At 43.4% G+C, this 27,499-nt stretch overlaps 1 protein-coding gene and 1 long non-coding RNA gene across 3 annotated transcripts in view; one reads left to right on the top strand and one right to left on the bottom strand.

Moving 5' to 3' along the window:
* The window catches only part of jmjd1cb (jumonji domain containing 1Cb), a 116,228-nt gene that overhangs the window by 52,663 nt on the left and 36,066 nt on the right, over positions 1-27,499 (bottom strand). For both annotated transcript variants that reach the window (XM_042214541.1, XM_042214542.1), the window contains exon 2: positions 11,304-11,501. In XM_042214541.1, coding sequence (XP_042070475.1) covers positions 11,304-11,501 — 198 coding nt within the window. The remainder of the gene's footprint in view (positions 1-11,303; positions 11,502-27,499) is intronic.
* LOC121812418 lies at positions 3,986-25,687 on the top strand. Its single transcript, XR_006053049.1, has 4 exons — positions 3,986-3,997; positions 5,358-5,362; positions 20,928-20,932; positions 25,190-25,687. It is a non-coding gene; the product is annotated as an uncharacterized LOC121812418 (long non-coding RNA).

The raw sequence follows: 27,499 nt of genomic DNA, 5'->3' as shown, positions 1-27,499 counted from the left end.
ATATAAATAATAAAAAAAAGTCAGAATAACTTGACCACCTTGGATTTTTGAAATAAAATGATAATAATGAATAATAATAATGATATAATGAAATGATAATAATAATAAATAAAATATATGAATTAAATAAAATGAATGATAATAGATAATAATAAAATGGAATAATAAGATGAATAATGATAATAATAATAAATAAGGATGATAATAATATAAAATGATGAATTAATAATAGATAATATGATAATAATGATAATAATAATAGATAATAAAGATAATAATGATGATGTAATAATAATAATGATATAATGAAAATAAAATATCCTTAAATGCGTAATTTCCGTAACTAACACCCAATATTTTAGCTTTGCAATTATTGAAATAAGTACGACGTGAAAATTGATTGGGGGGGAAATACTTTGGATTTCCAACATGTTTTCTCGTCCAAATAAGCCTTGTTTTGGGCCTGTGGTTTATGATGATACAGGTTTCCTCCACGAAGCTGGCCTGTGGGTGTCCATGGATTAACCCGTCCGCACATGCTTGTGGGACCCGTCCGCTTACAACGCTCTTGGATCCCCCTTATACATCCTCAACAGTCCATCCGTTAAGGGGGTTGATCAATTAAACGTTTCCCAATCTTTTTTTAATTCCCAACAAACTGAGAAGCTTTAGCTCAAAAGTTACTTGAACTTCTCAACATTGGATTATTATTATCATTAGCATTATCATCATCATTATTATTATCATTATTATTATTATCATCATTATTATCATGATCATTATCATTATTATTATTATTATTATCATTAGCATTATCATCATTAGCATTATCATTATTATTATCATCATTATTATTATTATTATCATCATTATTATTATTATTATCATCATTATTATTATTATTATCATTAGCATTATCATTATTATTATCATCATTATTATCATTTATATCATCATCATCATCATCATCATTATTATCATTATTATTCTATCACTGTAGAATTCAACAGGTCTGTCTGTTTAACTTGGTTCTGTGATTTTTGTAAACGGGCCAAACTTCAGTCAGCAGAACAACTGAGATAATCCGTCCACAATAATCCGTCCTACAGCACTGTGCACCATGTTTCAAAGAAGCGTTTAGGAGTGTTTGCTAACTGCAAACAGCAGAGTGAAGTCACAGAAACACACGGTTGGGGAAAACATGCAACATAGTGAAGATGTTCAACCCTTAAAATGTTTAATTGTGTTTGTATGGAAGCAGAGAAGTACAGTCAGAAGAGGCAAAAGCAAATCCTGTCTCACATAAAAGTTCACCTGGAAAACCTGCCATCGATGTGCCATAAGACTTATTTCCCACAGCACGCATGCACACAGGAGGATGAGCGCTTCCTCTACAGTCCTGCTAACAACAACAAAGTGAGAGGAATGCACAGCTGTGTGTGTGTGTGACCGTATTTAGATGTGTACATTTTTCTTCCATACAACAGTGCAGCCTGGGAGCAGCTGTTATATTTACATGTAATGAGCAGACATGCAGGACGAGGCATGCTTTCACAGACAAAGAGGAATGGCACCTAAAGGTCACTTTTCTCTGGGCTCAGCAGAAAACAATCACAGGAACAAGCTATATGTGTGTCTGCACACAAGTGTAGTGTGAGCAGCACATTTGCAAAGTAGCTGCAGCACCGGTGCTCCATCTCTGTCAAACAGGAGGCATTCAGGCACAGAATGAAGCTGTTTTCTCCCACACCTCCGTGTGTAACGACCATTATGGGAGGGAAAACAACAGAAAGATCATCTCCTGGTCGTGTTTTAGGCTGGACACTGAGGATGAGCTTTGTCACACAGCAGGTCCAATTACTAAAGTACACGCAAGTACAAGAGGCACATTTACTGCAGCAAAATTCTTATTTTCAGCTCAAATCTGCCAATGATTAATTATTTCATCATTAACTGTTCCTGACTCGTCATGTCTCCATGTTAGGGTGTAATTATTGAGGTATGTGGTTCTTTTATTTCTCTGCTTTTTATCCAATATTCAGACACCAGCGGATGCATCGGTGAGCAGCTGGAGGTTAGGAGGTTAGTATCTAGCCCAATTATACTTAGACTGGTGCAGCCAAGGATCAAACCACCAGCCACGACCTCCTCTACCTCCTGGGGTACAACCAGAAGTAATTCATAAAGTTAATGCTGTTCCCACGTCTTAAACTCTCACTGTGGAGGAGCTCATGGTGCTGAGCTCCAGGCGTGTAAAAGACTGGAACCAACACAATGAAGTATCAGATTTTAGCCTCATTAGTCCGCTCTGTCTTCACTGCGATACTGTAAAGCAGTATTTTTAGAGCAAAGTGACGATTGTGGCACATGAAAATCACTGTGCTGAGCAGGGTGACATCACATTTGTGTCCACAAGAAGAACCTAATCAAGCATTTGTACGACTGCAATGAGAGACAGAGAAAGACCGTAAAAGTATCCATGTATCATGACGTTTTATCTCAGTTCAGTTGTGCTGTTCTCGTGCCAAATCAATCGCAAATGTCTCAAGGTGATTTTTATATTGTAAGATAAAAACCCTCCAATGTTACAGAGAAAACCCCAACAATCAGGTGACCTCCTGTGATCAAGCAGTGTCACAATGGTGGGAAGGAGAAACTCCTCAGGAAGAAGTGAAGCAGTGAAAGAAACATAGTGAGTGAAGAAACACCCAGTGCATCATGGAAATCCCCGGCAGCCTACGTCTATTGCAGCATAACTAAGGGAGGATTCAGGGTCACCTGGTCCAGCCCTAACTATATGCTTTAGCAAAAAGGAAAGTTTGAAGCCTAATCTTGAAAGTAGAGATAGTGTCTGTCTCCCGAATCCAAACTGGAAGCTGGTTCCACAGAAGAGGGGCCTGAAAACTGAAGGCTCTGCCTCCCATTCTACTTTTAAATACTCTAGGAACAACAAGTAGGCCTGCAGAGTAAGAGCGAAGTGCTCTAATAGGGTGATATGGTACAAGGTCATTAAGATAAGATGGGGCCTGATTATTTAACACCTTGTATGTGAGGAGCAGGATTTTGAATTGTGGATTTAACAGGAAGCCAAAACAGGAGAAATCTGCTCTCTCTTTCTAGTCCCTGTCAGGACTCGTGCTGCATGCCACCAGTTCTCTAAGTAAACATATTTCTAAAGGTGCCACTGACATGAGATTATGACGTCAGTAACAACACTTTCAATCCACATGTAACGAAAAGAAACCATAGATGTAAATAAATAATGTGTAAGAATGAGAAGTGACACAGGGAAAATGTATTGAACACACCGACATTTATTCTGTATGGAGAAACCAGTCCCAGCTCAGGTGTGACCCACTCACCACACAGTCCCAGCGTGGGATCCTTCTATGAGCTGTAGTTCTTCCCACAGATTCAGGTCAGGTGACTGTCTGAGTCGCAGCTTTACGTTCTGTCTCTGAAAGTTACAAACTGGAATCAACGCCTCGTTGAAACCTTGTTGGTATGGTGTTTTAGGCTGAGGCCTTTGACCAAACATGGTGTGTATCACAGCATTCAATTTGGGTTTATCTGACCAAACTATATTCCCCCATATTGTCGTTTTACCAAGATTATGTGACCAGGATGCAGGTTCAGATAAGAAGCTGTATACTTGCACTATATGCAGACCTCCTTTTTTGGGCTGGTCCATTAGGGGTCGCCTCTGCAGATCATCTGCCTCTACCTCACCCTCTCCTCCACTACAGCAATGAACCTTATGTGTGGTGTTCCGCTTTTCTTCACTAAATGCTAAATTAAAAGCCCTCACTGAGGTAATTTTGAGAAAGGAAAAAAACCCCAAAACAAAACAGGGGAGTGGGGGTGAAATGAGACGCAACAGAGACACAGACAGTGTTGTTCTGCTGTATCTATGGGAGACCAGAGGAGAGCAACATACAGCCAGAGGAAAACAGAGCAAAGTAAACACAAGAGAGCTAAATGAAAGCCAAATGTGTGTGTGTGGGGGGGGGGAGACTCTGGGGGATGGGACTGTCTTGGTGAGTTATGGAGTGGGTGTGAGCTGGGTGGGGTCACTGGGAACTCTACAACATGAGAGACCCTGAACATGCAGCCTGTGGCAGGTCCTGTCTCAGGCATGTTCACCTCATGTACAGTTGTGGTCAGAAGTTTACACACAGTCATCATAAACATGAATGCAAGTTAACTCTGGGCTTGTCATATTTCTTTGTTCCAGGGTGGACAATGGTACAGCACACAGACTCAAGAAGTAGGAGCACAAGTTTGAATTCAACACAGTCAACAGTGTATATGCAGGCTCACATATAGCTACACAAACATGTCTTGTAACTTGACGAGACAAAGGCCTATTAACTTCTCATTAGTGTTCATGATTTGCAACAGCTGGCAGTTTGACAGCAGTCATTGATGGACCAATACTCAGAACAACGGGTCCAAGGAGCAGGATGTAAGAAGCAAAGATTTACATAAGTTAGGAGGATCTCTTGTAGCCACGTGTAAACAACTGCAGATTCATCAGTTCAAACAATTATATGTACACACAGGCTACTGAGACGCTTCTGAAAGGAGACCCAAACTGACTGAACAGTTAAACCTACGATTATAGAATAAAATAACCAGTTTTATGCATTTATGTGCCTTTAACATAATAGAGGCATTGCTGGCTTTTTGTTTCACTGCCAACAGGGAAACAGGCCAAATAGGTCAACAGCATGGCATGTAATGAATATGCAACATTTTCTTGTTATTGTAAAGTTTATTACAACAACGTGACATTGTGTCCTTGTGTATAATTGGATGTGTGTCAGTAACTGGGCTGTGACCCATAAATAAATGGGATTTCTGTTAAGTGTTGGTTCAAATCCAAATGATGTAACAGGGAGAGGGTACCTGTTGTGGACCTGGAGTTTACACCCCCAGGCTGAAAGCAAGACGAATGTGGAGCTTACAAAGACACTCTTCACATTTATCATCAGACAATGCAAAGAAGAAATTACAAAAGAGAAACATCAAATGAAACTTTGGGATCTATGAGATCATAAAATCAGAAAGAGCGGAGGCAGGAAATGAGCTTTTTTACTCAGCAGCTCTCTAACACAAAAACAGGCATGTATTTAAGCCTTGAATGGAGCTAACACTTGAGCTATGGCTATCAGACTGCAGGATCCTCCTACAGCTGTTACTACTACCAGCAATTCATATTCTATTAATACTCTCACACACAATTTTCCTTTACGGCTGGGTCGACTTCTGCTCATCACGCTGCCTTTGTTCTCTACATCTAATAATCTGACAGCTCACAGAACGATCTGGCGTCTGTGGAGGTCTCCACACCACAGCTTCAGTGAATAATTACACACCTCCATGGATCTGGGGTGACCGTGGCTCAGGGGGTTGGGAAGCGTATCTGTAACCGGAAGGTCGCCGGTTCGATCCCCGGGCTCTCTGTCCTGGTCGTCGTTAGGCAAGACACTTTACCCTACCGCCTACTGGTGTTGGCCAGAGGGGCCGATGGCGCGATATGGCAGCCTCGCTTCTGTCAGTCTGCCCCAGGGCAGCTGTGGCTACAACCGTAGCTTGCCTCCACCAGTGTGTGAATGTGAGAGTGAATGAATAGTGGCATTGTAAAGCGCTTTGGGTGCCTTGAAAAGCGCTATATAAATCCAATCCATTATTATTATCTGCAAACTTCATCCAAACTCTTGCTAGTGACCTCGAAGAAACTGATGCACATTTTACTGTCATACTGAAGATGAAACATAGAGATGACAGCAGCTTATGTATAGATGTGCATTTCAGTATATTAGCAGTAGGGCTGCACGATTTTGCATAAAATGAGAATCACGATTTTTTGGCTTAGAATTGAGATCACGATTCTCTCACGATTTTCTTTTCCAGTATAAATATTTATTGCACTTATTAACTGCACATCAACTTCGTAACAGTTGAGACTGAACATGTTCTGCCCCTCGTTTGTGGCTTGGTTGGGTTTCTTTGGCTGGCGAATTTCTCAGGTTTCCCAATAGTGGGCAGTATTACCCCTTCAGTTTGTGGCTTCTTCTTTGGTTATTTGGTGTGCACTACACTGCCCCCTTTGGTGATGTGTTGTAAGCAGCAGGCAAAGTTCACGCAGGCAGTGTGAGAAAATGCATGGAGCAGAAAACAAGCTGCACAACTTTAAGCCCAGTTTACATCGTTGGGGAGTTTGTTGAGCCATAATCTGTAAGTAAGCAATGTCTAACTTCATTTTCTGTAAGATTTGTTACTTTCATGTTACTTAAAAGGTTATTTGAACGTATAAGGAAAGATGTTAATGATGAATGTAAAGCATAAGGAAAGCTATGTTGCTAACTTCTGTTTTGTTTACAAAATATGTTGATACTGATGCTTACGTATTATTTTACTGTATGTTCACAGTCTTACAAATTAAAAGAGGAAAAAACGGTCTTCAGTTAAAGACACAAAGACAAAGCGATGTGTCCTGTCGTTCCTGGAACCATCTCCTCTTATGTTAAGCTCGCTGCATAGGGTGAATAGCCATACATTCACCTGAGAGGGATGTAAGATTTGTTGAAGTTCATAATGGAGTAAAAAGTTATGGTTAAATAGACCTCGCAAGTACGTAGTGAGGGCCTAGCATGAGACCCATAGCAATAAGAGTAAATAAGCAATATAGTAAAAGTGCAAAATCCAACAAAGAGCTGTCTCACTTGTTGCTTGCTGCAAAGGCGTTCCTGTTACTACTGCTTGTCGACTCTGATTCCCTCAGTACAACAAATGTCTCACGTTTTGTTGTTGCAGCAAAATGTTGTCCTGCTTGAAATTCCGTCTCCACCGTTGCTCGACGCTGCGTGTACAGAGCAGGTAGTGCAACAATAGAAAAATAGTTGCGGGACGGCACTGTGTAGCGTTTGTCTAGGGTGTTGATCGTTTTCCTAAATCCCTCGTTTTGCACAGTGTTGATGGAGCCATATCTTTGGTCAGGTGATAAGTGATAGCCTCCGTAATTTCTTTGTGCCTGCGGGAGTTCGACGTGTATAGGGAAGCGCTGTATAAGGTTCCCGTTATTGATGTTTGGGTGGTTGACCGGGACGGATTTTCTCCTGTCACTTTCTCGTCATCCCTGACGTGCTCTCCGTTGTTTTTTCCCTGCTAATTTTAGCATCACACGGCACAGCTTCTGTATCACGTGGTATAAGGCTCATCTCAGAGGCACCTGTATCGTGAGTTAAATCTCGTTTCAGGTGATACACATTATATTAAAGGGGCATCACATTCCCTTTTAGTTTTTCCTGCTAATTTAGCATGGCACTATATCACGTGGTATAAGGCTCCGCCCTTGTCATTTGTTGAGCAGGAAGAGTGAGCGCTTGTTTTCATGCAGATTACGTCCCGGATCAAAATGCGGTACAATCGTCGTCGTTCTTTTTTTTTTTTTTTAATCGTTGTCATTTGGAAATGAGATCGCACATAAGTATGAATCGAGATCGCGATTTTCTAACGATTAATCGTGCAGCCCTAATTAGCAGTACAATAGGTTGGAGGACACATGGACACCCACAGAGACAGTGAGACTAGCAGATCCTCCCATATCACAGCAGCTCTGCAAACAGACTTACACAAACACATGTATGAACCACACAAATACACAATCAGTCCAGTCCTGTAAACTCAGAGTGAGCTTCAAAAGAAACCAAAAACCCACACTGAGAAAAGCCCAGACAGAGAGATGAATGACAGTAATTAATAGTGAATTAATACTGATGAGTGCAACAGCCCCTCTGTGTGTCTGTGTGCACACTTATACATCCTTGTGAGGACCAAAAATTCAACTGTTACTATACTTGTGGGGACCAACAGTCCCTTATGGGGTCCAAATGCCCGTCAAACAGCTTTTGAAGGCATGTTTGAGGCTGAAATTGTGGTTTTAGTAGCAGGGTCACAGTTAGGTTATGGTTAGGGTTCAGGTAAGCAGCTAGGGAAGGCATTATGTCAATTACATGTCCTCACTGAGATATAAAAGCCAAGTGTGCGTGCGGATAATTATGCAACAACAAAGCGATCTGCTGGGTCCACTGGCCTGCTCATCTATGCTGTCTCTGTCTAGCAGCAGCTGCTGGGGCTGAAAATTCAGGCAGGACCCACGTGAGGTTTTAAAGGCGAGTCAAAGCCACACACTGGAGAACAAAGCGCTTGGAAGCAAAGGACTCGGTGTGAGTGGTGAGGGTTACTCAGACCAGGGCTCAGATTGGTGAGGTTTGCTGACAGGCCGAGTGGCTGTTTGAGAGCCTGCAGATCTGACTGACCTGAGGCGCCAACCAGAGGGCAGCGGGTCAATCAGGTATGAGTCTGTGCTATATTTCAATGTTGTTGCTATGGCAATAGCAACGGTGTGATAAATCTGTGAGAAACGGGAGGAGCAGTAAGAGAGGCAGAAAAAAGTGTGCGTGTCTTTGAACTCTTATCTACAATGTGTGTGCCAGATGGCACCGTGCACTCTATTACATAACCAAAACAGTGAATCACATTTGTACGCACACAGAGAAAAGAGCACAGTCGGAAAATAAATGACATCAGTGCCAAACATTTCCGAAGCAAATCCTCCAATAAGTGACAAAGCCAAAAACACGAGCAGACCCACAGGATCATCTCCTCATACAGTGGTGCGACATCGAGACAGCGGCATAAACACCACGGTAACCACACTGCCACCACACCAAAGTGTGTGTGTGACGCAAGCCGCAGAGCAGACCGAGCCTCACGTGATCACTCACACACACTTTGAAGGCCACTTACAGACAGATGTAGTTTGACTAAGGTGAAACTTAGTCCAAGCCCATCTCTGTGGCTCTGCCATTGGCTGAGGATGTTGGGCTCAGTCCTCTCCTAACCCTGCTGACTTTATCCAGTGATGACCTGCTGCCTGTGCTCGTGCTACTGGAGCCCTTGTAGAGTGTGAAGCAGCTGGGATGAGGATTAGCACTTGCAAGTCTGAGGCGGGGTTCTCGGTTACCTAGACTCCTCCCCAAGCAGACTTCAGGTAACCATCAAATAACACAACAACAAATTGCTCGCCATATCATTCTGCTTATCTGAATTTGAGTTGCGAGGGCAGCACCCTAAACAAGGAAACCTACACCCTCCCTCTTGCCAGCCACCTCCAACAGCTTATTCCGGGGAACGCCGCAGCGTTCTCTCATCTCAGGGCCTCCTCCTGCTCCAGTAGGCGACTGCCTCGGCTGGCTCCTTTCGATGTGGAGTAGTGGCTCCACTTATATCTGCGATCTCATTCTTTCGCCTTTCAACAATTAACAATAACAGACAAAAAGATCAGAACAGCAACTACAGTGCTCCATCTGATGGCAAATGACTGCATAACATTTAGGACAACAATTTACCTGGTGCTGATTTTAACTGTAAACCAATTAGATTAAAGGACTAGTAAGTCTGGTACAAACGACTAACAAGACTAGTCCTCCAGTTAACTAGTCAGGCACATCAGGCACTAGTCCCATCTGTACCTCAATGACTGCATGGTGTCCAGGCTCTGTTGCTGCAAAACAACCCAAATCATCCCTCACCATATTCTCCACAGAAACCAAGATTGGGGCTGCAGCCGCAGTGATGCGGACGCTGCACCGGTCCGTCGTGGTGAAGAGGGAGCTGAGTGTAAAAGCGAAGCTCTCAATTTACCGGTCGATCTACGTCCCTACCCTCACCTATGGCCACGAGCTGTGGGTAGTGATACGGATACAAGCGGCAGAAATGAGCTTCCTCCGAAGGGTGGCTGGCCTCTCCCTTAGAGATAGGGTGAGAAGTTCGGCCATCCGGGAGGGGCTCAGAGTAGAGCAGCTGCTGCTCCACATCGAAAGGAGCCAGCTGAGGTGGTTCGGGCATCTGACAAGGATGCCCCCTGGGCGCCTCCTGGGTGAGGTGTTCCAGGCACGTCCCACCGGGAGGAGGCCCCGGGGCAGACCCAGGACACGCTGGAGAGATTATATCTCTCGGCTGGCCTGGGAACGCCTTGGTGTTCCCCCGGATAAGTTGGAGGAGGTGGCTGGGGAGAGGGAGGGCTGGGCTTCTCTGCTTAGGCTGCTGCCCCCGCGACCCGGCCTCGGATAAAGCGGATGAAGATGGATGGTTTCTGCTGAACAAAGCACTGGGAATCATGGCCAAGCATCTCCAATTTGACCTTGTCTGGCCAAAAGACATTGTTCCAGGACTCCTGTGGATTTTTCAGACACAGCTTTGCAAACCTACGCTGTGCTGCCATGTTCTTCTTTTTTTAAGTGTACTGTCATGAACATTTATCATGGTCACGGAGCCAGAGATCCAGGTCTATGTCTTTCCATGTTTCGGAGCACTGCACTCTGAATCTGCTGGGACGTCCGCTCCTGGAAAGTTTGCCCCGCTGTGTAAACACACGTCTGAATGCTCCACACCAAACTGTCACACCCGCTGCTTCCACACAGATCGTCACACTTGCTGATCATAAATGAATTTAAAATCAGATATTAGTTCATTTAAAAGAGATTTTGGAGGAGTTGACATATTGTCACAATCACTGGAATCAGCCTTTGTTTGTGGCTTTAATCAGTAAACACAACAACAGTGAACACAGTAACAAAGTATCCACTGTGCCATAATATGGTGCTGTATTATTGATCTGTATCAACTAACTCACAGCTATGATCACGGGGTGTAAAGATTATTAGAAGAAAACAGATAATAATCCATAAGAAACAGTTTGTCATCACTATTGTTCGCAGTCATCATCATGTAGCAGGCAGCTACACCTGCTAGCTGCCTGCTGCAGAGAGCCAGATGAGATAAAGCTAACATGAGTTTTTACTGATGACAGAATCATTTGTGCCACACAATCAGACCACGTGGATAACGACAATAATCCAGGTTCATACCAGTTGCAGCAGCGGTGACTGTGCAGAAAACCTAACCCTGGACAGCAGCTGCAGAGGACGCATGTTGGCTGTGAGCAATCATAGCTGAGCAGCTGAAGAACTTAAAACTTCATCAGTTCACTGATGATTGACAGGAAACGGAAAAGCATGACACGCCAAGCAAACAACAGCAAGAGCCAAACAAGTTTATAGAAAAGCTTGTAAACAGCAACACCTTTATGCAAAACCACAGAGATGATCCACAGAGCAGCAGATTAAAGTGCAGAGAGAACAGAATACTTGGAGCTCCACGCATGCAGCAGAGTCAACTTGGCTGGCCAGTCTCATTACCGTGCCCAGCCTATAAATAGCAAACACAGGTCTTACCAGGGCAGGCCACTGTATGTGTTTGGCCTTGGATCCCTGCAGTAGCCCTCCTGCTCCTCCTCCTCCTGCTGCTGCTGCTGCACACTCCTTCCTCTTGGCCCAGACCAGCTGATGCTCTAGTAGAAACAGCTGGAAATCCTCATAGACCTTCACCCACTCCCTCTTGTCCCACTCCTGGTCATCAAACTCCACATAAACCTGCACACGACACAGCAGAAGGAAAACACACAAAAAACTGTTAATAACCGATAAAATGAACGCAATCAGTATCGTTTGGTTTAGCTCATCAAGACCCACATTAAGCATCTGTTACACACAGGAAGAGGAGGAAGAGGAGTTAAAAGGACAAAGAGTAATATCTCTCACACATAATGTAAATAAGTAGGATTTACAGACAGATAACGCTGGATAATAAACAACAAAGATAATTATCATGAAATAAGTTAACCTCGATATAAGTATGACGCGATCAATCACCCATGTTTGGACAGACAACGTGACAGACCAATGACAACCATAATAGCCCCCCACAGAACCAATCACGTGGCTGGGACAGACTTCAGGTTAGGTTGATTTACACACGTGCTAATGTTTGGGCCGCAGCAGCCGTACACACCAGCACGCCGGGAGCAACAAAACATGGACAGTGGCAGAGTTAACGACCACGAATCCAACAGGAAGAAAGAAGAGAGCCACATGCACCAAAGCATGTTTCCATAAAAGGCAGGTAACAACACAAATCATGTTTAGCAGCAGTGCAGAGACATTTGGACAGGCACCACACAACATAAGACATACAGTAACATGACAAATGCAACATGATCCTGAGTGTAGAAGGACAGTCGCACAGCTGAGCCTCGCTGACCAGCTCTGCAGACACAGAGCACGTACGATCAGTCTGCAGCCGCTCTTTAGTATTCAAACGCTGCATTGCTGACATCAGAAGATAGTCCAGTGACTGACTGTTGCACATGTTTGTGTGTCTGTGTGTGTGTAGTGATCATCTCTCTCTCTCTCCATCCTCATCATTTACTCCCTCTCTCTCTCTCATCTGCTTCCTCCCCCTCCCCCACTCTTTCCTCCACGAGCAGGGAGACAGAGGAAGAGAGATCAGCGAGTGCATCTCTCTCCTCATTCAGCCTCCCACCCACTCCGTCTCCCACAATGCACTGCTGCAGTCGACTGAGTGATAGCTCCCAGCCAGCACATGCTGAGGACATCATTGTCGTGCCGTCTTTGTTTACCCTTGCTGTTTTATCGCCACATATTACTCATCTGTTTATTGCTGCATACTTTTACCCTCCACTTCAAATTCAACACTGGCCTCCTTCTTTATTTTGTTTGGTGGAGTAGTGCTCATTCCTTTACACCATCACCCTCATCACCCTTCCCTGCTCATGTGATCATCCGTCCATCCTGGTGTGTGTCTGCCACTTCGGATTCTTTCAGTGCTTTCCCTTCATTTCATTCTGGGGCACAAGCAGCAGTTTACTCACTGTCATCATTCATTCTTACTGGTTTCATCATTATACTGGTGTCATTATCATCAGGATCATTAAAATGCATACCTTCTGTCACCACTGAAGAGATAACGTCGTTCCAGCTGTTTCCTCTGATACCCACCACTGTTTGTCTTTAAACAAGGCAAACTGAAACGTTATCGCTTCGTGCTATAGGAGGACCCTGATCACCACACATGTGATTTTACAGCTGTGACAAGATCAGAGAAGAACGAGTGAGATAAAGAGAAGTGCTGCTAAGATACAGTCATAAAAGAAATTACATGATTGTCCTCATATCCAACCATTTTTACTCATCACTCGTTTTCAAATCTAATCCTCACCTCATCTTTTCAATATTCTATATACACACGAATCCAGTCAAACTCAACAAGACGGCAAGTCATCCTTCTAACTTCAGGAGAATCAGGCTTAGAATGAAATAAAACCAAAAGCTCAGAGAAAATGAGCTGCTGGCCTGATCAGAACAGTGACAGTGTTTCAATTAAACTCACCTAAAAACAGCTAAATCTATCATACTTCAATCGAGTTTTGCTATCAGGATCCTATTTTCACTTTAAAGTGAGACAGACAGAAAGACAAAGACACTGAACATTAGGGCTGCCACGATTAGTCGACTAGTCACGATTACGTCGACTATCAAAATCGGCGACGACTAATTTAATAGTCGACGCGTCGTTTGAAGCTTTGTAAGATCCCAAAAGACGCAGGAATAATAGCAGGATTTAAGAGTGTAATAACGGACTGAAACAGAAGATGGCAGCACTGCATGTACAAGGATGCCAGCTGCCGTTAAACCCCGAAGAAGAAGAAGCAGCTAGCTGTCCCAGAATTCATAGCGCGGCCCAGCTTAGTTTCCAACAATGGCGGCAGCTAGTTAGTTTTAATATTACTCTTATTATTCTTTCTGGGTCACAAAATAAACGTTTAACATATTTTCAGGCGAGAATGTAGCTGTGTAAACCTCAAATATCTGCTCAGTTTATCAAGACACCACATATTTTCAAAAGCGCTCCGACGTTTTCGGAGACGTCTGTTACCCACTAGCTCGATAGCTAGCCGGGGGCTAGGTCACTAGCGCCGTGAGAACACCGGACTCCCAGCAGGTCGTTTTCAAACCCACCGCCGTCTTTCGCTACTCAGGTTAAACATATGAGTCACTTAGATAACTTAAAAATGTTATTGTTTGGCTTTTTTTTTAGTATTTATGATGATAGAGCAGATGCTGCTGGTGCAATAATCTATATGTTTTACGTCCAGTGGATGATGATCTGATTAGTCGACTAATCGCAAAAATAATCGGTGACTAGTCGACTATCAGAATAATGGTTTGTGGCAGCCCAGTGAACATTGACCCTCTAAAGATACAAAACATGTAGTAAGTGGCTCATACAGACTGAATTGTCCATATAAAAGTACATTTATAATAGGCTAAAGCAATCGTTATAAATAATAATATTGATAAAACAAAACAAAGCAAAATAGAATTTAAGGATATCAGCTCACAGGGGAAACGGTGTCAAAGCACAGAGTTGGAATAATACAACGAGAAATCAATAAAGTGTTTTATTGCAGAGTTATAGATTTATTATAGATTTCTTGTATCTGTCCTCGTGGCAGCAGAGCTTAAACAGCCCCGCCTCCCGTCCACAGCGTGATCGGTAAACGTCTCCACCACGGCTGTTTCCATTTGAATGACTTATTTAAATACTATTACAGTATGTAAAACCTCAGCTTTAAGATAAACATCAAAGAATCCAAGTAAGAGAACAACAGTCAGCAAGCAAATGAGGAGCAGGGAGGCCTGTTTGACTTTACCCACTGGAATCTCTAAACAAATACCTATGTGAGTGTGTGCACTGTGTGGGATCAGCGTGATGGGTCACATTCTCCTCACAGCGATCTGCTTCATCCAGCTCTACAATCTGGAGATTTCACTCTCAGTCGAGCACAAGAGACGTGCCGACGACGGGGAGAGTGAGACGTTCCTGCAGAACCCGTCTGCGTCTCTCAGCAGCGCACAAACCGGAGCTCACGCGTGGGACGTCTCAGATAGATGAACACATCTCATGGCGTCTGAGCATTTAGACAAAGCTGCAGGAGAAGGAACGCCGAGGAGGAGAGCTGCACAGTCTGTTCCCCTGTCGGGACGATCCGTCTGCGAGCACGTGTTACTGTTCACAGCAAGGAAGACATGGCACACACAGACGTATGCAGATGCACACACACACACAGACGTATGCAGATGCACACACACACACACAGACGTATGCAGATGCACACACATGTAGAACTCAGTCACGAAAACACACCATAGAAACTGGAAAATGGAGAGTCTGGTGAGTTGGTTGCTATAGTAACTGAAGGTCGCACTAAGCACTGGCTATGTACACACACACACACACACACACACACCCCTAGTTTCCTATTGAATCTTTGTGTGTGTTTCTTGGTTTCCACCTTTCACGTGCAGCTGAGCGTTCAGCTTCAAACATTTCAGAGCTTTGAGCGTGCAGCCAAGAACAACAGCAGATGCAGGGTGGGGGCAGAGAGGGACAAGCAAAGTTTATCGAAATCTCACATATTTTCTCTGTACAGATGCTTTAGTGTCTGATTGTTTTGGAGGTGTGTTTAGCAGTGCAGCAGAGTATAATCTGCCCATCACTAACAGCTGCAGAGCTGCGTTCTGGCTGGCTGCACCGACGGCCGCTGGCAGCCAATGAGCACAAGTCATGAAAATGTAGAACCAATGGGGGGAGTGCAGTCAAATCTGCTTTTTAAACTGAGCACCAGGGGAAGCTGGAAAACACACCCACACACACAAGAAGAAAGAAGACAGAGGAGAGGAGAACAAAGGTTGTGACTGAGAGAGCACTTCATGACCATGATGACAGCAGCAAGGTGTTTCCAGTGGACTTACTGAGATGCATAAGCATAAAGCACAAACATGCACATCCTTGCATGGAGTGGAAGTGGTTTGGCCTTCATATGAGACTGCTCGAGTGCACTGCAGGAAGCACACATGAACGTGCAGGTAAACCATTCTAAACAATCTCTTCATGTTTTTGAACAACATCACATACAGCTGCAGCAGCAGACTGAAAGCCTTCTGGGAGTTTTGTGATTGTAACTGCAGGACAAATCACGCACTCTGTCTTTAATTTCCTTTCTCTCATTACAGTGAAAACTATCTATGAACATTTGAAAAGAGTCGACAGAGTGATTCAGTGTTTTTACCCCTCTGATGACTTCATAACTTTCACAAGCAGCTACACCCTCTTCCTTTCCTTTCCTCTCCATCTCCCTCTAGATCCGTCTGAGCTCCAGTCTTACCCTCCAAACAGTCATGTCCACGCACACACGCACACACACACACACACACGCGCGCGCACACACACACACGCACGCACACACACACGCACACAACTATTCTGCTTGCCAAAAAGTCTAATCTGATTTACTGAGCCGGAACCTCCATGGTCTCACACACAGAGGAGGAAGCACACAAACACACTTAGAACAAGTAAGGAGATTTAAACTCAAGCCTTTCCATCCGCAGTAACAGGAGAAAGAAAAGTTACATCTGTCACCACGAACAAGCCCATCCTTTATACTACTTTGAGTACTTGTGTGTTTGTGACATTATTTGCCTCATTACATACAAACTGTAGGGTCACGTAGAGCTGACTCGGGGAATGAACAGGCCGAAGAATGCAGAGATACAAAGGCAGTGAATTTGCACCATGAAGAGGTGAATCTGTGTCACATTACATGAACACAAATCTGCATATCAGCTAAAGCATATCAGCTGGGGACTGTGGATTCCCCTGAGAGCAATGATCAACAGTCAACAGTATGTGGTGACAGAACAAGGAGTTATAAAAATACTAAGAAGAGAGGTGAACTACTGAGCATGAACCAGGCTTACAATACTGAAGCCAAGGTGCCACGTAGCAACAGATGATGCTGGAGCATTTTAGAGTTACAGAATATCAATCAGCACGGTGAGACTTTCACAGAGATGGTCCCCAAGAGGCACATAGATATATGAAGCAGCTGCTGAAATGTGTCAGTCTACCCTGCAGCACAGATGGTTATGATCTCCCAAGTTATAAATAAAACTTCGTCGCTTTTCTGTGAGGAAGCATGTGTCAAAATGTTAACATTCAGGGTCTAGTCTGATTCACTGAGCATCTTCAATAACAATCATCTATATTCACAGTCACCAACTGAACAACATGGTGCTTCACAATGAAACGAACTCCAACACAGCAGACACAGACAGCACTCTGTGAGAGTGTCTCTTTTGTGGAAGGTCACTGGGTTAGAAATAACACGAAGGCGAGAGATGCAATAAGAGAGCAGATGAGTTGAAGTAATGCTCAATGACAGCATGAAGCCACATCCCTTCTTCTAGAAGGTCATCTCTCTCTGCTCGCACCACGCTGGAAACAGACACGATGTGTAGCGCAGACACATGCAACACAAGAGAACTGGAACCGGGAACATGTGGAAGAAAGTGGAAAAAGGTTGAGACAAATATGTAGAGTGAGCAACAGACAGATAAAGGAAAGCAAACGTCCTCGAGCAGAGTGACCCAGCTTTTCCTGCCGCTCTCCTCTTTCATCCACTCCTCTCCTCGTGAAAGATGTGTGGGCCCAGGAGCCAGGAGGGACTGTGAGAGGAAAAGACGGAAAATATGCAGCGCTGCCGACGCTTCAAGAGAAATCACATTGTTGTCGTTTGTAGATATGATCCAATGCAACCAGGAGAAAACAGCTGCGTAGTGTTGTGCTTACAGGACAGTCACACATCCTAACGCGTGTTCATGGAGGCACGACATAGGCCTGCTTCTTTTCAATTTCAACATTAGCTCCTGAAAACACAACATCTCAAATGAATACAATATTCTAGCATGAACCTCTGGGTTTAGTGCAGCGCAGGAAACCACAGTCATGGTGAGCTGAGCCACACAAGGTCACTGATGAAAATTAATTATTAATTATTATTAGGAAAGTTGACAGTGTGGGAAACGTGTGGTAGGAGGAGGTGCACAGAGACGGCCGCAGCCTTCAGAGGGTCGTTCACAAAACAGGAACCAGTGTGAAGTGTCTGTTTGTGGAGTCATCTGCTGCTGCTGGTCCAAGTCTACAGTCAATGCAGCCGTCCAGCAGGAGGATTCACTTCATCTTTCTATGTGCTGACATACACAGATGCCAGTTTCTTTACATTTCCTAAGGAGAAACTACGAGGAAGATGAGGAAGACCAACCCAGTAACACTTCAGCCGACTGCCTCCATGCAGTGCCGCTTTGAAGCAGTAATTTGTGGTAAAGGTGAATATTAATAAAGGTACTTTTCAGAATCCTTCTCGATAGATCTTTATGATCGAAACATTCTAATGTGAGACACTCGATTCATGATATTCTTGAACTCTAAACTAGAGATGGCACGATACCACTTTTTTATGTCCGATACCGATATCATAAATTTGGATATCTGCCGATACCGATATGAATCCGATATAGTGTTTTTTAATCAATAAAACTGTTTTTTTAATATCTTGCTGCATTTTGTATAAGTTCATACTCAAGTTTAAATAAACAACAACACTAAAGCTATTCTGTTATACCTGTATGTAAAAAATACACTGCACCCAAAATATTTCATAGTTCAGCAACACTGATCAATCTAATAAACTTAAACCTGCAATCCTCCCTATTCTGGTATTTTAAAGAGTACTTAGCAGAAATATTAAGCAACCTAACTAATAGGGTTGCAAACTCCCAGCAAAAAAAAAAAAAAAAAAATAGGGAACCACCCCCACCTCCACCTCATGATGCTTAATCGACGTAATCAACTTTAATTTGATGCAGTGTGAAAAAAAATGCACAGAAATCAATTATTTTTCAAAAATATTAAATAGATTCAACATCTTTCTTCAACAAAATTGCAGACTGCACAGATGGTACCTTCCCAAAGGAAAAAGTACTATAGCTTACTAGGGTATATTAGACTTAATAGTTACTATATACAGTAATGGACTTCTATTCATTTTACATCAAATTAAAACTTTGGGTGTCAGATAATTATTTATTAAAAGCTCGACATTTTAAATGAGAATAAGAAAGAAAAGTATGTCTTTGTGCCCCCTTTTCCCTGTTCATGCCCTATCGGCCCCCCTGGCTAAACTTTGCTAGATCCGCCCCTGCACAGTTACGTCAGCTGTAGAAAAAGATCCTGGTGTAGAAAGTAATATTAAATAAATTCTAACAACAGCTTATCAAGCTTAAACGTGCTGCTGTTGTTCAGCCGCTGGTTTCCTCTTTCTGGTGCAAAGTGGGCCAAAAACAAACAAGAGAGACGGACTCGCGACAGAAAAGCCGATCAGCTGATCATTGATCAGTTTCATGATTGAAGCAGCAGCAGGAGAGAGAGGGAGGCAGTCGCTCCATATATCGGTTGTTAAGCTTAACGCTGGAATGCTTTACAAACATTCAGAGATGAACTTACACACTTGCTTCACTTCTCTCTGGGATGATGAAATGCGGGATTACCAGCAAGGCTACAAATACACACAGCCGCTCTATCACGTGAGCACACTGCTCCGACGTGCTACGGTTATGAGCCGAGTTACGCCATGTCGCAAGTTTTGTGAGGTGCTTTTTTGATATTTAATGGATCGGATTACATTTTTTATTTCTCTCCGATATCCGATCCAGTAATTTACGTCAGTATCGGACCGATACCGATACGTAATATCGGATCGGTCCATCTCTACTCTAAACCACGTAGAAGATAAAAGGCCTGAAACATTTCACTTTACACACAATGAATATAGAAGGTGAGATTTTATGAGCTGTATATCTTAATGATATTCATCATTTATTATTGTAGTCAGTATTAAAGACATGTATAAAAGTATCATCTGTCAGTTTGTGGTAGGGCTTGATGAACTGCTGGCTCTTTGGACTCATCATGAGACTGAGCACGTGTCCCGACCTCACTGAGGTGGCTCGCATGCGTTTGCTTTTCTATTATTATTGCTTTGTTTTCCATCCATCTACCATCTCTCTACATGCCCGAGGAGTAAGATCCCTTAGACTGACACACACATGCGCGCAGACACACACACACACACACACCCCTTGTTTAACTCCAGAAGCACCTGCAGCCTTTTACCTGTGTAGTCCACATGAACTAACTAACTGAGCTGCTGACAGGAAACCCAATTTGTTTCTTAGCTTCAGTCTTGAAGCCAACTGTCTCTGATCTGTTCAGTAGTCACACTTTATTAAACTGCCTTTCACACTTTTCTGGAACTTCAAAGAATTTTATTTTTAATTGCAATTAAACTTTGATAATTATCAAAGGAGACTTGGTAATCTTTCTGCAGACCTCAAACAAAGCCTAAAATGCACGGGTTGTTGCAAAGACACAACATAGCCATGGATGTGAGACAGGTAACACACTTCATTGCACTTGCAGCTCTGCAACCCTCGTGTGAAATATCAACTCCTGATGGGAACAGAGAAGGCGACTTCTGAGGGAACCAAATAAAGAACTAAATGTTGAATATTCAGCAGAATATGAGGACACACTGAAGGAAAAAGAAGGCGGGGCTTTCTTCTCTGCATTGCCTCCCCTCCCTCTTCTCTCACTCCCTGTCTCCTGATAATACAGCTCTAATAATAGTCTAGTTGCAGCGAGACAATCGTTCAGTGGAATCTAGGGCAGCCACTGCAGAGCCAGTATGGGAAAATCCCTCCTGTCCTCTCCAGCCTGCATGCCTGCCTGTGCGCTCTGCATCTGTGTGGGTGTTTTCAGTTCATGCTGCACAGGAGGAAAGAGAGCACTTGTGTTACATTTAAAGATCTTTATCCTGAAAATCGGCCAACAACTCAGCCATTTCTTTGACACGTGGCCTCCCAAATATGTGTCCCTCGGCATGTGGGAGCCTCCTACAGTGGGGGGGTAATGAATAAATAAAGCCCACTGTGCACGACGAGCTCTGGATAGAAACAGCATACATGGACTCAACATATATGTGCATTCATCATACTGTAAGCTGTAAATTCGTGCTCCTCTGTGACGCGTCGGGTGAGCTCTGGTCTCTGAATAAACAACCGTGACAAACATCTGCACACCACCACCTCTGTGGATGTGTCACAGTGCTTCAGGGCTGTTTAATAATCTGTAGTACATCTTTAGTCACTGTGTTCTGGCTTTATTGTATGAACAACCACAACTGCCCGAGAATTACTCGCTGTCTCAGCAGTGATTCCCTCCAACAAAGATCTGCTTCCTGAATATAACCAAGAGCCGTCAAAGCCTGAAGCTTAAACTGCTTCAGTTCCATGAGAAACCCTCTACAGGCCTTAACGATTTCTCCTTTATACTTGATAATATGCAGGGAAGAGCTTTTGTGCTACAAACATAGAAATGAGATTTGGAGTTGGGTGGGGACGAGGTGCCATTAAGCATCATCTCATTAATGTCACGGGTAAATAGTGACCTGCAAGTTTTTATGTTTTTCCTCAGAGAAGACTCCTGGATGAAGTGAAGGAGTGCATGCAGAGGGTCGGATTCTTCTCTGTTTGGCACTGAGTCGATGCACCGACTGCGTGGGCATTTCTAAACTGATGAACAGAACTGAGCTAGGCTAGACTGGTGCTGTGCCTGGAGACACCAGCTGGGATCTAGTCTCACTCTAGCTTCCATCCATGCGACTGTTTTCTACGTGTTACATAATGACAAATATGGGGGTCAAACTCCAGCTGTTATCAGCTGGAAAGTGACAGTTGTGCAATATTACACAGCCAACAGCAACAACAGTGTGTTTGTAAACCTGAAGTAGTTTGATTACACTCAGTGAGCAAAAAGAAAGAATGAAACCAGTTCAGAGTTCAGAGACACGTGTTCACTGTGCCAGGAACACTGTAAGGCCTGGGTTTAGTTACCGCATCCTAATGGTGAACTTTTTAAACCAGTGTCATCCAGTCAGGGGTTCATTGAGCTGCTAATGGTCCCACGCGTATAAGAAAATAACGTATTCTTCAAGGGTTTATCCCTAAATTTAAATGGAGAGATTTTTCCTTGTGAACTCCTGGATATTGAAAAACAAACCCTCTGCAGCCTCTCGGGGATAACGCCGTCTGTTTTTTCCTCTGTCACATTAGGAAGTAGCTTTAGCTTTAGCAGCGAGGCATTCTGGAGTTTAAGCCAACATGGCACATGGCACGGGCCCGTCACACAGACACAAACTGGCCCAATGTCTCCTCACGAGAGTAAGTGTTTATGCCAGCTGCAGTCTGCACTGTAATAATATTCATGTAAATGACTCGAGCCTTTGGAAGAGAAAGGGAAAAAGAAAGGCTTGTCTGTCTGTGGGTGGAACTATCACAGGAGCAAAAACTTCATTGTTGTCAGGTATGTGTATATGTACATGAATGCAGCTGAAACAGCTGCTGCTGTCTTCACACAACAACAACAGGCTGAGCTAGATCATTTCTTTAGTATGAATATGGAAACACTGGCTGAAACCATGACAACTGAAGCAGAGATGCTTCACACACACCCAAGGCTGGTCGGCCCTGTGCTGTAGTGCCAGGCCAGCTTAATCAGCCGGGCTCCTAGTACCGAGTCATGTGACTGCACCGAGTCTCAGCTGTGTGCGCCCATGAGAAAGGAGGCAGAGAGAGGGACTCTGCTGAGGTAGGCAGGAGTTTCCACACATGCACATACACAGCAAGCTCTGGGGTTGATACAGTGAACAAAGAAGACCTCTATTCAAGTGAGCATTCACAAGTAGGTCTGCATCGAGTTAGAAGAGCTAAAAGTTTGTGTGTGAAGCACGTGTGCTCCAGAAAACAAATCTCCAGCTTACAGACGAACACCCTGGTACAGTTAGTGTTTCCACCTTAAAAAGCACTTCAGCCCTCAGCATAGATGAGTTCAAGTTCGTGTGTTGTTATTTGCCTGCTCATAGTGTGCGCTGGACTCCAGATTGTTGTTCTACTTGGTGTGCAAAGGCCACTTTAGCCGTGAGTTTAAGAGTAACTACTGAGTTTGAAGTAACTCTTGCAGTTCTTCTGTCTCCCCTCAGTAACTATGTGGGTAGGTGTTAATATTTGTGTTAATAAATAAGTTGGAATTATGTTTTCAGACATGAAACGTCAGACTGTTTTATTCTGCTCTGTTTCCCTGTAAATGCTGGGGACCATAGCTGACCGCTTTCACTCATATTTAACCTTCAAGCTTCGTAGGGTCTCTTTGAGTCAGTCCATTGGAGTTAATTCAGTTTAAAACAGGAACAATCAGTTAACTCTGCGCTAGGGCTGGGCGATATATCGAGTTTTTTAAAAACATCGATATATTTTCATACGAGATATAAGATGTGACAATATCGTTTATATCGATATAGTCTATGTTACGTTATAATTATACTTGTGGAGCCGCAGGTTTGCCTCTCTTTCGTCCACTTTTGTCTCTACGCAACGTTACTCAGCCTCGCCTCTCCTTCACTGAGCACAACTCCGCCTCCCCCATAGCTTCACCTGCAGGCAATGACAAGATGAAAGCGGAAAATCTCCGTTAGCGAGTTACCGTGCGTGGGGCTGGACGGCGTCAACGTGTTAGCGAGCTAACCGCGCTAACGGCATGCAGCCAGGAGGGGCTGCACGGCCTAAAATCCTTTTATTTTCTCAAAAATCGACAGTGTGTCGATTATGTATGAATTCTGGTTGTGCTTACTGACCGCGAACCGATTTTATGTGGTACACAGCGCTCAGCAATCTGTCAAAAAATGTTTTAATATGACTTTGCTAAGCTACGGAGCTGCACCGCTTGATGGATTGTCGGAGGATTACGGCTACCGAGGAGGAGCCTCGCGGAGTGATACGTACTGTGTGTGTATAAGGACCACAAATGGCACCTGTTCAGAGACGTGGTGCAGCTGTGAAATCTGTCTCTTTGTTATTATGCTCAGCGTCTATTAGTTTACATTTTGACTGCACAATTGTGAGCTTTTTGTTATGCACAAAAACAACATTGTTTTCTTTTATTTATGGACCATGATTATTTAATAAATGCTGATAATTTATTTTTGAGTAATTTCTTCATGTACATCTACGCTGTATGTAAATAAAAGTGCCCGTGTGACATCTGGGACACAGTGTGACTAAGAACTCTCTTTTTGTTCTTAACTTATGGCTTTAAAAAAAAAAAATCGAGATATATATCTTATATCGCCATCCAGCTAAAAAATATCGAGATATGAATTTTGGGTCATATCGCCCAGCCCTACAGTCTGCGCTGCCGGTCGCTGCAGCCAGCCGTGGAGGCAATGCTCATAACGTATCATTGAAAATCACTTGGTGTCATTCTGCAGCACCACACTGCACTACTGTTGCTTTCTGCCACCACTCTGGAGACATGCAGCCATGAACTACACGTGGGCAGATGTTACTAAGACTTTGGACAAATCCTTGAACATGTGTTGTGTTAGATACTTTATACCTGGCAGTTTACAACAGGTAACACAAAGAAAAGCAAATCATTCAAACATTAAAGCCTTTTGTAACCCGTAGTAATAAAGTGTGTCCAAGGGCAGAGAACAGTTATCTCATTAAAAACACCTGTAAGCGCTCGCTCACATGCTCGGGCTGGGCGCTACCTGCCTGAAATCTGATTCCACACAAACCCTCCCACCCAGCAGGAGGGTGGGAAGCCGGTTTCCACTTATTCTAGTAGTGTAAATTACCATAAATGAACCAGCAACACACACACACACACACACACACACACACAATCTCGTGTTTCATGGCAGAAGACATCAGTGGAGGCACTTGGAGAAATGTAATTGTGTTACTTAGCCCTCTAACCTGTCCTCTGCCTGACCCATAAAACTTCTCTTATCACTTCACTTAGTGGACGAAGATGCTGAAATAATCCAGTTTCTTTTCCATTTGTACGTGAATCCGATACATTACAGCTAAGCAAGCAAGTGCTCTCTGCATAGTTACGACCCAGTAGAAAAAGGATTTCCAGTTAAAGATACAGACGTGGCACTTGTTATCACATGGTGAAGTTAATAACTAGATGACTGATTACCCTCATATGAGCATGAAGGCACCAGCAAATAAACTCAGTGGTCCTGAGAAAAGGTTTTGTATAACCATGACACACACGATCACATTCACATTTAGAGATGTTGACCCACTCGAGCCTGGCAGCGAGCGCGTCACAGCAGTCACCAAAGCGCTGCCCTGCGCCTGTTAAAAATGCTCCGGAGGCTCCCGTGAAAGATAAAATGAAAGTCCTGCATGAGCGCTGAATATGGCTTCTATCTCTGATCTGAGTAAGTAAGACTTGTCGCGGCCTTTTACTTCCAAACACCAAAAAAGTCCAAGAAAAGGCCGTGGGTGGCAACGGGAGGTTTGTTTTAGAACGCACTTCTGACTCCATTGTTTAAAAATCATATGTGGTTTATTTCGTGCAAAATTATAAACAAAAATCAGCCAAATAACTTCTTAAAACTTAAAATTAAACGAAAGTTAACTTAATTTGCTTTAACAACTTCAAAAGTGGTCAAAAAATCATTTTCTAACCCTCCCGTCTTCCCATCTGACATTTGGCAAACAAAAAACGAAAAACCTCTTTACCACACCCATCCAGGGTGCTCTTAATCTCTTGATTAATGGGAGGGTCCATAAGCTAATAAACCAATCACTTTCCAAAAGCTTCTCCAATAAAATTAATTACAAATTTACATAACAAAACCAGGTCAGTATATTCTTACACCTTTAAAGAAAAAACAAAAATGAATACAAATTGCATTTTATGAACATTCAACAAAAATGGCCACAACAAGACTAATAAAGTGCCTTTCCACTGATGACACGTGTTCAGGTAAAGGCTTCTTCCCAGCTACACAGACCTGAAACCATACTGGAGGATGTGTGAAGGATTGACTAACTCTTAAGAGGATTTATCTATTCTGGCATTGACAGCCAGTAAATGTGTGGAAGGACAGACGACACAGCTATAGGGTGTGTGTCTTAACCACTAATATGACTGACACACCTGGGATTTCCAAAAATCCATGTTGTGTTCATTTCACTCTTATTAGCAGTGCATGTGTCCTTTCCTCCTCCACACATGAACCACCGTGACAGCAGCACACGTACTGTTTGAGTGAGTGCCTCCAAACAGGAGTGGTCCAGCAATTAGCAAGCAGCCAGAGACAAGCAGAGGCAAGCAGTGATGTAACGATAGACACATCCAGTGCTGCTGGGTTACATGAGACCGGTTCAAAACAAACTAGTGATTCATGCAGAAGGTTCAGATTTCATTCATTAGAAAAAACAAGTACAATATAAACAGCATGTCTGCAAGCGGAACTACTTCAAGACCGAGTGGAACAAGAACAGATTAGTGCGCAACATCCAGCACAGCAGAAAACTAGTCCCCACGCTGCCGGCCCAGCGCTGATCGGAGCCCGGTGGTTCTCCTTTGGTGTCTGCTCCCTTCAGGTGAGCAGGAGATCCCTCAAGCAGCAGGGTCAACACCCTGAGGTTTTTTGTTGCATCGCTGCACAATCAAATACATTTCATGCACTTGAAAGGCCTTTACTGAGGACTGTCAGTGCGATGGGAGATGTGATTGGTCTGTAATGCTGTTAATGTGGGAAGTGCACGTCAGAGTAACATCATGCTTGAACAAAAGATCCAAAGTTTCCCACTCACACCGTAGCAACAGGAACATTTTGTAGCAGCTTAGAAAAACATTGTTACTTTTTCCATAATTGTGAAAAAGTAACAAATACAGCTACATTCATACAACTGTACACTATATTCAAAATTTGGAGTCACTAATTAAGCCCCCAACCTGTTTTTGACCTGTGGCAGTAAGGCCCCACAATCAAACGGACAACCTGGCTGTAACAGCAGCAGTCTGTGGCTACAACACTACTGTCATTCTCACTGAGTAGTGTAGCTCATAGTCTCCATTACCATGACTGGCATCAAGTAACCGAGACTATATTTACACACACGTTCTTAATATAAGAGGCTGGCCTCACTTCTTCTATCAGCAAATGACAACTTAGCTCCAGTTCCCTTAATCATAGTGACTACTGTTGCAAATTAAGACCTGGACTCGTTTTCATTTTGCTTGTTGCTGACAATGACATGAGACAAAAAACAAGCAAACAAAAAGATAACGGGAAAGACAAGAATTGTCTGTAATATGATCTGATACAGGATTCAAAGAGAGGATGTGGTCACGGACAGAGACCCTACAGATATTCAGCAGAAGCCAGTATGTAGAACATGAGTTGTGCGGTGTGGATGCAGCACGTCTGACAGCTGCATGTCTCAGAAACCGAGCTAACAGCGAGCAGTCCCCACATCAGTTTCTCCTGCCTTCTTATCAATATTTCAAATTGTTCTGTGAGAGACAAGTTTGTGCTCACGCAGAGAAAAACATACACACAACATATGCAGTGTGTTACAGCTGCAGACCTTATAAAGAGCAATGGAAAAACTCGATCTAGTTCTCCTCAATCCGCTCATGTTTCCTGTGTTTTGTTTCTGCATACTTTGTGTATCCATTTGTTCTTATATACACAACACACATCATTTTATTCTAGACTCAAATTGTGTGGTTAATGTTTGTA

The sequence above is a fragment of the Haplochromis burtoni genome, unplaced genomic scaffold (genome assembly GCF_018398535.1).
Source record: "Haplochromis burtoni strain Fernald_Lab_line unplaced genomic scaffold, NCSU_Asbu1 Contig_584, whole genome shotgun sequence".
Taxonomy (NCBI): Eukaryota; Metazoa; Chordata; class Actinopteri; order Cichliformes; family Cichlidae; genus Haplochromis; species Haplochromis burtoni.
Note: the sequence above shows the minus strand (reverse complement) of the source record. Positions and strands in the feature narration are given on the sequence as shown.